Genomic DNA, 11,506 nt, shown 5'->3' on the forward strand with positions numbered 1-11,506 from the left:
GCCTAAACGCAGGGAGGCGGGGACAACGAAAGTTTCGTTTTCCCTCTTGAGCGCAGTTACTTTCGTTTCCTCAGCAGCTTTTGCTGCGTAACGCCTTAAAGTTAAATGGGAAACTGGTGCGTGCGTCTGGTGTAAAAGATGGCGAGACAGATAATGTCTCCTCTTTCGCGGTGGTCCTCTCGTATTTTTTCAGTGGTGCTGGATGGAGTGCCTTCGTATTTTACAATTCAAGAAAAGCAGCGGGGAGAAGAAGAAGTGCCTCGGGTATTCTCCAAAGTGCAGAAACACGACAGGTGCTACTCTCTCCTCGTCTGCAGCGAGGACAGAATCAAAAGGGCCAAGTTTTACGCGCAGCTGAAAGACAAATTGCTGAGACACTTGCCTCCGGAGTGTGATTTGTCTCCCATGTCCTCATTCCTGCCAAACGTCAAGGATTCTCTCGTCAAGGGTTATTTCTTGAAAGGCAACTCGGAGACGTCCGCCCCGATAGAGCGACTTTTGAGTGAGTTAATACGGCATGACCCAGTGTTGGTGTGTTCATACTTTGGCGGTGATGGTCAACCGTGGACTCAGCATATGTGGTCACATGCAGAGAGCCTGATGGAAATGGCAAAGACATACTATGTGGTACCCTCTGAAGAACCAGAGTATCACCCATCTACTCTCAACATCATCAACTCTGACGTTTTCTACAGCTTGGACGAGGCCTGTGATGTTTTTAAAAAGGTGCGTACTGGCTCATTCTGACGTGTGCAGCACTTTTACTCCTACATTCGCGGATAGTGCAGAAATATAATTTTAATTTACAGGATTTGGCAAACTGACGCACTCTTGTGGTGGAGGAAGGTATAGCAGCAGTGTATACCAGGTGGCCCAAAGCTCTTGTTTCTTCCATTTATCTATCAGTGCCAGGTGGCCCACAGCAGTGTGTGTGTTCATGTGCACCGCAGTGTATGTCTCCCTCCTGCCTCCTCTCACAGCAGCAAACTGATTTTGTCTGTTCTGCAGTGCGGTGACATCATCCCAGAGGCCATGTCTGTACTGGAGCTGCTGCCCAGCCAAGAGGCGGCCAGAAATAAACCAGACTTCCCTGTTATCATCATCGAGGGCCTGGATGCCACAGGTTAATGTTATTACTTCGTAAATAAATATGTGATCAGTTTGATGTATAGATGTCTCGCTGAAGTGATGGCCGGTTGTTCGCTGCTAAAACCGTTATCTGCCAGAGCTTCACCTAATGGAATATCATGTATCATGACCTCAGAAAAGTTACATCACAATCAAAGTGGTTTATTGAATAGCTGGCTCATCTAATACTCCACCCAAACCTCATAAAATCTCAACCATGTAGGTCGAATGGAAGTTTTAGGTCAACTTTTCAAGTGTCACTTTATTCTCTTACCAGATTTAAAGAAGAAAAAAAGGCAAAATCTCCTCCCGTGCTTTGAAAAATGTGCCCAGTCTGTGTCTCTTTTCTTTGCTTGTGAGGTGACTCTTTCTCCTACTGCCCCCTTCTTGCCATCACAGGTAAGACAACTCTGACTGAGTCTCTCAGGGATACTCTGGGGGCCACTCTGCTGGGGTCCCCTCCACAGTGCATGTCACCCTGGAGAGCCCGCTTTGATCAGGAGCCACCCCTCATCCGCAGGGCTTTCTACGCTCTGGGGAACTACATCACAGCAGGACAAATAGGCCAAGAGGCCATGAAGACACCTGTCATTGTTGACAGGTAAAGACAGCTGAGCTGTTGTGGAGGGAGTGAAGTCTGTTTGTTTTGAGACCTTTTTTTTTTTCTTTCTTTCTCTCGTAAGAAGTTGTAGATCCTACAAAGATCAGCAGATACAGCTTAATGTTTAATGTCTGTCAGATAGCACATCCACGCATCACTCACCGCTCAATCCACCATCCATTATCTGCCCCCAGATTTTGGCACAGCACAGCTGCTTATGCCATCGCCACAGCCGTAAGCGGCCCAGTGTGCAACCTTCCACCAGAGGGTTCGGAGATGTACCGTTGGCCCAGTGACCTGCTCCATCCGAGCCTGGTGGTCGTACTCACCCTGGACCCTGAGGAGAGGAAAAGGAGACTGAGAAACAGAGGTCAAGTAAAGACTGATGAGGAGCAGGAGCTGGATCACAACCAGCTTTTCAGACTCAGGTGAGATAGTTTGAGTGTAAGTACATAATATGTCTGTTGAACACTTACAAGTTCAAATTTATAATTTGGCATTGAAAAAACTGGGAAGGGCTGCAACTTGTGATGATTTACATAATCAATTATTCTGTCAAGTACTTATTGAAGTTTAGAATTAATCATTGAAATAAAAAAACCACATCTTTCTTCCACAATTAATTGATTTTGTTGTTGGCATTTAATTTCTGGTGATTGACTAATCCATTAAACGACAGTATTACTCCTGGGATAAGTTTTTGTAAAGCAAGTAAAAAAAAAAACTGGCAGTGGTTGATTTCGTTTTAATTGTTTCCAGCCAAATTCACCAGTTAAGGAAGTTCCTTGAATTGTAATGGTCATCATGCCAGCAGAGTTGCTAGAAAATTCCTCAAACAAGTGAAATTGTACCAGAAACAAATGTTTCATCTAAGCTTTCACCTGTTTTAGAAAAAAAACTAAGTTTTAAGACTGAAAAATCACTAAACCACTGAGACTGAAAGCCTAAATAATCTCTCAAGAAATCAGCATTTTCCATTGGTACACATCTGTATTATTCCAAATCCCCCAAGACAAACATTGTTGTTTTTTTTTATAGGAGGCATGCATTTGAACTTATACATAGTTCTTTGGTTTTGCATTATGCCTATTTATATCAGTCTTTGATTGAGGTACAGTATGATGATACTTTTATATATTACCCAGAGTGGGAAGTGACAGACAAAAGAGAAAAAATGAAAACGTATTCACATGACGTGTGAACAGATGTTTCACACTCTTGATAAAAAAAAATAGAAAAGAAAGTTCTCTCTGAGTGCAAAAGCATAAAGCCACAGATAAGTCCAAACTGTACAGCACGTTCACTGTCAGGTCAGCTCAGTCCTACTCTGATCCATCAAATACTTAACAATCAATTACTGTCCCATGGGGGAACCAGCTGATGAGAAAGAGCAGGTGATTAGTTGCTGAGCTGCTGTGCTCCATTAAGCTGGTCAAAACTCGCAGGCTCTGCCGGCCCAGTTAGTCGTGGCTCAGACAGGTCGATGGCCACTTCCATTCATCCTCTATCCTGACATAATGGTCTTTCCACACGGGACAACCAGATGTTGGGCCAGCAGAATTAGAAAACGGAGGGAGTCGACGGTTTGCTCCTGAAAGAGTGAGAGCTTCTGCAGACAGGGTCAATCACCGTCACAAGGACAAGTCGGAGGAAATAGCTGCTCTCTGAGCCATCTGTGTTGCCGCTCATAGATGTTGTGTATTTTACACCTTACTGTGCTGCAAAGCTGTGAGCAATCAAAATATTTCAAGTTGCCCTGTGTTTCTATGCTTGTTTTCCTCAATTCAAGACCAATGTTTATGTATGTGTGTGTATGCAGAGTGGAAGAGGCTTATCGGAGGATCAGTGGCCCAGCTTGCGTCACCGTGGATGCTAGTCCTTCTGCAGACCAAGTGCTCCAACAAGTGCTGCTTTTAATTAGGGGCAAATGCCACTTGTAAACAGTTCTCCATCTCCCCTGCTGGCAACGAAGCATCAAGTGGATGCAGTATCTCCTTTCACCACTGGGTGCCAGTCAGGTGTTGTGAATGTGATCTTGGGAGGGATGGCGGCCAGATTGGAGTGAGAAGAGATTGTATTCACAATGAGTAAAGGTTGAATGGCCAGGGGCCAAAACCACATGCTACAATCAGAAATACATATTCATGTAGACATGCGCGCGCGCACACACACACACACACACACACACACACACACACACACTGAAGCATTGTCAAGAAGAAGTGTGCATTTAACTGCTGTTGTGACCTCTCAGAAATCAGAGACTGTGCAGCCTTCAGACACAATGTGGCGGCACTTTTATTTGACGTGACACTGTGGAAGTGGATTGAAACATTTACATAAGCACCAGTCCAGTGAGTTGGATTACATTTAAGTGCACAAACAAGAAAATCCAAATTTCGAAAGATACCGAAGACCTGCTAAATGAAAATGTGTAAAGTAACTGCAGAACCCAATCTTCAGAAAAAACACTTTTAATATGTTAAAAATGTTTAAAATTAAAATAAAATTACACTACACATCTGTTTGTGGTCTCTGTCTTATACAAAAATATATTTTTTAACAGCATGTTTGTGTTCTAGCTTGTTATTTAAATGCATATAATTCATGTGAACACACAGTTTTGCCATTTTTACAAAAACACATACTTTTTGCAGTGCACTTTAGCTGTCGATTGGCTTTAGTCTGACACAACTGATGCCATTTATATTATTGAGAACCTGTGTGACTCATAGTGCAACCATAGAGTACAGTGAGGTCACATAGTGCTGTTTGTACTGGACGTTCTCATGAGCACATGCACATTTACCAAGAGCACATACTGTAACTCATTTATATAGGGAGGAAGTGTATATTTGGCCTATGTGATGGGAAGATTAATTGGGGGTTTCAGTAATTATGAGCTTGGCAATGCTGTGGGGCTGGAGAAGACAGAGTGACCCATCTCTTTTACTGTGATGCATCAGCAGAGCGCCAACCAATGCAGACCCTATTCATATGGCAATTAATGGAGCGCTGTATATCAATGTCATTCCAATGCTCCCCCACATAAGAGCACAGATTACTCCTACTACCAGTTATAGCAATTCAATGTTTTACTGAGTGGAGAGGTGCTGCGGATGCAAATCTCCCCATCGCATGTCGTCACATAAACTCAAGGTGTCATTATGTTTATGGAGTATGGATTCCTACATGAGGTACCTGAATACAGTTTACTGAATTCATAACCCCCCCTCCCCCCTTTGCTGCCTGGTGATTTTGTGGATGTTCTGTATGTCAATGATAAAATGAATGCAGCACAGACCTGTGTGGAATTTTGATTGTCATTAACACAGAGAGTCCGGAATGTATAAAGTAGGAGAGCAATGCGATGAGGCATTAGACCGCATATCATACCTGAATGCAAAATTGTGTGTGCCATATTTCCCCGTCAGATGTTGTTAAGCATTGATATTCTTGGCAGAAGAAAGTGAGCAGTGATATCATGCCATTACAGCCCCTCAACACGACTGGAATATGACATTAATGGCCCATAATCACAGCGCATTACACATGCAGTGAAAAAATTCTCCTCACATTTGTCACAGTGTTTTTCCTTTTGGAAACATTGGGTGTTTCTTCAGTTGTTTTTGTCAGATTGCCCGAATACACTCAGAGATCCTAACAAAAACAACCACTCACACAATCACACACTGAATGTCGGTTGAAAAACTTGAACTGAGGTTCGAGGCAAAAGTTAAACAACTAATGCAATCTGCTTCCAATCTGCGACTTTACTGCTGAAGTTGCAAGATAAAAGTCCAAGCTACATGTAGTGAAACACTACGATCAGTCTGAGAACTCCTGAAGTAACTCAGCCTCACACAGTCTGTACATAGACACAAAAACACTGTAGATTTACAAAAGCACAGGAGCAAAGGAGCAGACGAGCACAAGTGCATACACACACATACACACACACACACACACACACACACACACACACACACACACACACACACACACACACACACACACACACACCTTCCCTGCATGGGGCCACTTTGCACTACACTCCTCAACTTCAATATTTCATCTGCACAACAGAGAAGGAGCAGCGGAGAGGAGGAAAGCCCTCCATGAAATAATTAAAGATCCAGCAGGGATGCAGCAGCACAGCAGTCGCCGTCCCATCCTAAGTAATAGATCAAATGAAAGCTGTCCCTCAGATCATTAATAATGAGTATGGTATGGAGACTGAAGGGGTAGAGGTGGGAGGGGAGTGGGAGGGCACGGGGCTGGTACAGGTTGGGGGAGGAAGAGCGGGCATCGAGGAAGCACAAGGTGTTTTTATGCGTGTGGGTGCATTAAGAGTGTGGTTGGGTGGGGGTGGGGTGGTTGAATAGTAGTCTGGGTCTCCTGGCAAAAAACCCCAGTGAACCTGACTTGGCAGCCACATGAAGCGGCATGGCAAGAGGAGTCATGCATATGATTTGGCACCAAGTGTCTGCCAAAGTCTAAAGACCCCACAGCCATGTCTATATACGTACATCCGCTGTCAAATAAGCAGCATTCTACACAGTGAATGGGCAGGTTAGCAGGCGCTAATAATGCTCCTTTCAATCAGTGGGGCCTCAGAGTGGGTGACTGGATATGATGGTGGATTTTGGAAGGGTTGAGTTAGGCACGGATGGGTTGCCTGTGATGGGGGAAGGGAGTTCGGGGGATAAAAGAGTGAAGAAGAGCCGAGGGGGGGAAGACTGTAAAAGGAGGAGAGGATGGTGGATAAGGGGGTTGAGGGTGGCAGGAGTGACAGGAGATGCTGTGTGTATTGTCATCTGCGGGCTCAAGTCCCTCCTGATTCCTCCAGCTGGCAGGTACAGCGTGTTTCCTTTACACTATCCTCACGCATAAATACAGGATGTAGCGCTCCCTGAGCACCTTCAAACACCATCCAAGGCTTTTCCTTAAATATTCACCGACCTCCTTAAAAAAAACTGCGGGGTTTGGTGTGTGAAGGCATTACACCAAATTGGATTAAAAAACAAGAGTTACTGCAAAAACAAAACTCCAAAGTATGTTTACAAGGCTCTTTAAAACCTAAGACTTAAAATTGTCTGCTTAAGTAACCTCATATTTTAAAGACAATTACAAAGGATTAGCAGAAAATAATCAGATAATGATTTTGAGTTATCAGACTTTATTAAAGGGTTTAAATCTTCTGCCTTCTCTTGCCCCTTATTTCCTCACCACATTTTGTCCATCCAGCCCAATCTCCAATCTGCAGTCACTCCTCCAGCGTGCCACCCCCTTCGCACACATCCATAATTTCACACATAAACACACCGCACACACGCACACACACACACACACACACACACACACCACCACCACCACTGCTCTCTGAACACAGCAGGTGGCAGACACCCCCAGCACCACTCTCTGTGAATGATGGGCGGTGGGATAAAAACGTAGAGTGTTGGAGCTGAACTGATTGTTGTTGAAATGTTTCTCCAAAAACATATAGCAAGACTCAAAATGAGGTATAAAAGGAAAAGCAAGGCAGAGACAGGGGAATTACTTTGTTGGGGGGGTAACAAAAAAATAAAGTTTTTAAAATATCCCATCAAAAACCAGATGTATAATTCAACATCTTTTCATCATCATGCTCACCCTTTGTCATGGTGTCTGAATGCCTATTTGCAGGGGCAAAGGCAGAATCTCTGTCGATAGGTGCGGGTATTAGGCACAGCAGGCTGTGTATTCATAATGCCATTATGCATTCAGGTTGTGCTTATTTTCTGATGTTTTCAGGGGAGAGGTTCTGTACACTCTGTGATGATTGCATGAAACCTCACCAGTTTTGCCTGGCGGCTGTTGGGGAGGCTTCACCAGGAACGGTTAAATATTTAAACACTGCTGTGAGATCTCATTAAAAACGGAACATCAGCCCCCATAAGACCCCTAGAGCACTCCCTCACACGCTCCCGAAAACCCAGTTAGAACTCGGTGGAGTGTGACAAAACAGTTATTGTCTATTTACTGTGGAGAACTTGTGATAAATCATCATATCCTGTCAAATAAGGCAGCTGGCAGTTGTGTTGACGAGTGGTAAGTCGTCATACTGGGGAAGACAATGATTGAGATTCAGTTCTGTTTGACAGCTGCAGACAAGCAGAAATATGCCAAAAACAAAATAACATGACAACTACACCAGACTAATATTTCCATAACACACATATGAAAACAAGACGGAACAAACTTCAGCTCTCTGGAGTCTTCTTGCCTTCTCACAAAATCTGGGCAATTAATTCCAACGCTATTGTTTGGGGCTTCCCTATTTTTAGCCTGGCTGCCCTCTCAAATAAATTGATTTCCTGTGGCAAACTTGGAATGTTCCTTGTGTGCCATGTTTTTTTTTTGTTGTGTTGTTTTTCTCCCCCCTCCAAACACACAAATACTGTCCTTCTTCCCCCAGAGGAATAAATCAAAGGCAACACTGCCAAGTTCTACGCAGCTTTGTATATGCATCTCTTTTTACACTTGAAAATGGTTTATTTTTGTTTCAGTTCCATTAATGCTTTGGCATGTCTCCTACATCATCAGGCGTCGGCAGACAGCAGACAAGCTGCTTGCTTGACAGGCAAGTAGATGACTGATTCTCAAAATACCTAAACTGACTGACTCTCTCTCTCTCTCTCCCCTTCTATCTTTGCTCTTACTTTTTGATTCAGTCTCTCGTGAGACACAGAGGTCTGCTTTTTTTGTGGTCCTCACCACAGAAATAATGGCTGGGTCAAAACAGACTAAGCTCTCACATTGCAAGAAGATATTTAAACACCCAGCGCTACACATAAATAAAAGTAGAGCAACTTGATCCTGGATTCTCATTCCGGTGTCAGGGGAGGCACTGGTCTTTGATGAACACTACCAACGACAGATGCATGGCGGCTGGGGGAAGCAGTGCTTGCAGGGAAAGAAGAAATTACAATGCACAGACTGACAAAGAAAGTGAGAATAATACAGAGGGATATGAATCATTAAGGAGAGCAAATGTTTGCTCAACTTCAGCGGGACAACTCTGTAAAAGTGCATCATGTCATATATCAATTTACTTTTTATTTAGAGTGCTGTTAAATCAGTGTACAAAATGCTTACTTCAGTTGAGTGTGTATTGTGAATTCATGAGTGCACTTTCTAAAAACAGATGACCGGGGATTTGGTGAGGCTTACGTTTCATTTTGTGTTTCCCACTGTCGTTGTCACAGACTGCAGTGTGAGAAGTGAGGGATCGTAAATAAGGCCTTTGGGGTGTGAAAACACATCGTGATAAAAAAAAGAGAGAGAGAGAGAAGAAGAAAAAGGGGGAGAGGCAGAGGCACAAATAAGAGAAAGATCCCAGTTCCTTATCCTGACTAAGCCATCTGAATCCCTCTACACCCATTTAGCTTGCTCACTCTATGGCTCTCCTGTGTGAGAGCCGAGGCATTTGCCTACTTTACAGTCTTCTCACTTCAGCATGGAAAATATTGAGTTTATAGCTGCTCATCTCCATAATCAACTCCATATACCTAGCAGCCGAAAAGAGGGACTGTGAGCTAACAGGGGAGAAGGATTCATACTGGCTTCACCTCCCAACTCTTCCCACAAGTCACTCCTCCTGCCTTCCAAACAGATTTAGTGAGCAGTCCTCGGGGCCTGGTAAGAGTAGAAATGATTTTCTAAATCTCAAACCTACCCACTTTGAAGCACTTTTAAAACTATTCATCTCTGATAAGAAAACTTTCGATGTCAAACCATGTGTAGAATACGAGATGGCGCATAGACATGGTTGTAAAAGGGCTACCACTTGTTCCTGTCAGTGTTTTGTGTTTTCAATGTTTGAATTTGTAGCTATTAAAAGATACAATACGAAGTCAATTCTTCATGTCTGAGATTAAAAATGTACCACGACAGAAGTTTCAGTAAACAAGATTGGTGAGAGGAATATCTGCACACAGGTAAACTGCACTATAAAGAAGCAAACTAAAACCAAACCAGTGACCGAAAAAACAAAAAAAGACAATAAGAAAAATAAAACTCTTGCCTTTCTAACACTCTCTACAGAGCCAAGTGATGATGTAGCTGGCTAAAGCCTGGCTGGAGCAGTTATCCATCTCGCCCTGTGCTGCCAGCTGTCAGAGTACACAGCTCCAGCTAGCCGCCGGTGGCAGGTGTAATCAATATGGACTCCACAGAGAGTTGCACTACCAGAGGCCAGTCTCCACTCTCTAACCCATCTCTGTCTCTCCAGGGGAAACAGTAGGCAGGCGGGCAGGGAGAGTACGTTTGATGTCTCCTCCAGGCCAAGATGGAGCAACACACTATAGCTCTGTTGCAGGGAGATGATTAATCCTGTCTATTGGATGCAGCATCATGTTTGAGTTAGAGCAGCCTGTTTGTATCTGTCTGCGGCGGGTATTGTGCTCCTGCAAGAAGTTGTAAGTCTAGACATACTGTATGGTTTCACTTCCAGTGTATAAAGACAACTAGAGGGTTACATACATGGTATTACCAATAATTCACAATAATCCAGTTCATATGAAGCAAAATCAGTAGTTTTCTTTGTGATTCTGTTGTCAAAAGTCATTAATCTGGGAATATTTACATAATTTGCGCACAGAAAGCAACATAAACGCCTCAAATAAAATTTGTAGCGTACGTTTTTTTGTAAGATGCTGAGCATTTCAGCATTAAACATTAAAGTTACGACCTAAAACATTCATATGAACAATAAATAATGTCAGTAAATCTGTTTGCAGGTTTTAAGTTTCTGTACACACCTTATTTTGTATATTGTAAGTTATCCTTCATTTATGCTGTTTTGACATATTGATGGCGATATACACTGACAACACTAAACACTTATCAATTTGCGGTGCTGTTAAGTTGTGTCGGGGCTTTGACTGATGCATCATTAACATTAATTTGAGAAAGGGACAGATAGTCTTATAAAACCACTCACATACACACAGCAGCGCCTCTGGAGGTATTCACTTCTCCACCTAATTTAAAACGTTCTCACAGCGCAGCAATGGAGAAGAATAAACAGTGAATTTAAAATAATCTTTCATTTTAATGACTTGTTGTTGTCTTTAAAATATCATTTTCTGAAATGTTTTCAGGGGCTCTGTGGAGGAGTCAGCTAATTTAAAATAGTGTAGATTCTTGCCTGAAGACAAAAATCATTTGTATTTGCATGTACTATGCATTTTGTTCAGAATCTTCTACTCCATATGCACATATAGAAGCACTTACAGGAGTGAAATATTTAGGCAATGGAGCAAGAATTTCTTTTCCAAATTCTCGTGTCTCAGAGGCATTTGTACAGTAATTACTGCGTTCTTGGTTTTGCTGTTTAGCAAGAAAGTTACTTCTGTTTGGTGTAGAATTATATTTTTATACACAGCATGGTAACAGCTGTAATAGTTTTAAAGCTGTCAGCTTTAACGTTTACTTGCAGAGCAAATCAACCTACAGTAACACAATGATGCATCGTTCGACAAGCACGGCATTAGATCAAAAGCAATTGAATCATGTTCACAAAAGAGTTGAAGGAAAACGCAACTGGTAATTCTCACAACCACCTGACAAAGACTGACCTCTGGGTTACCCTGAAGGAAGTGGAGCAACAAAAGGCAGAGATACTGTTACAAGGTTAGGTCTATCTTACAGATGCACGCCTTGAACTCCACATGCTCGCACAGATACATCGACACAGGCGCACATTCATAACAGGGGAGGAAATCTCTGTGACAA

The 11,506-nt window shown here is 42.9% G+C and overlaps 1 protein-coding gene across 1 annotated transcript; it reads left to right on the top strand.

Moving 5' to 3' along the window:
* Nucleotides 1–61: 61 nt before the first annotated feature.
* Nucleotides 62–4,250, top strand: cmpk2 (cytidine monophosphate (UMP-CMP) kinase 2, mitochondrial). The gene is made up of 5 exons (XM_069152322.1): nt 62–726; nt 1,009–1,123; nt 1,528–1,729; nt 1,924–2,157; nt 3,549–4,250. Exons 1-5 carry the CDS (start codon nt 139–141, stop codon nt 3,667–3,669), a joined length of 1,260 nt encoding a protein of 419 aa, XP_069008423.1. The 5' UTR covers nt 62–138; the 3' UTR covers nt 3,670–4,250.
* Nucleotides 4,251–11,506: the final 7,256 nt, after the last annotated feature.

This window comes from Embiotoca jacksoni, unplaced genomic scaffold (assembly GCF_022577435.1).
Source record: "Embiotoca jacksoni isolate LCO1_2020_lvr unplaced genomic scaffold, fEmbJac1.0.p SCAF_18, whole genome shotgun sequence".
NCBI classification, from domain to species: Eukaryota; Metazoa; Chordata; class Actinopteri; family Embiotocidae; genus Embiotoca; species Embiotoca jacksoni.

Excerpts from the sequence above, each read along its gene's own strand:
- cmpk2 (XM_069152322.1), top strand. The coding sequence starts at position 139 with ATGGCGAGACAGATAATGTCTCCTCTTTCGCGGTGGTCCTCTCGTATT. Across the intron at positions 727-1,008 it reads CCTGTGATGTTTTTAAAAAG|TGCGGTGACATCATCCCAGA; the intron begins GTGCGTACTGGC and ends TCTGTTCTGCAG. Across the intron at positions 1,730-1,923 it reads ACACCTGTCATTGTTGACAG|ATTTTGGCACAGCACAGCTG; the intron begins GTAAAGACAGCT and ends ATCTGCCCCCAG.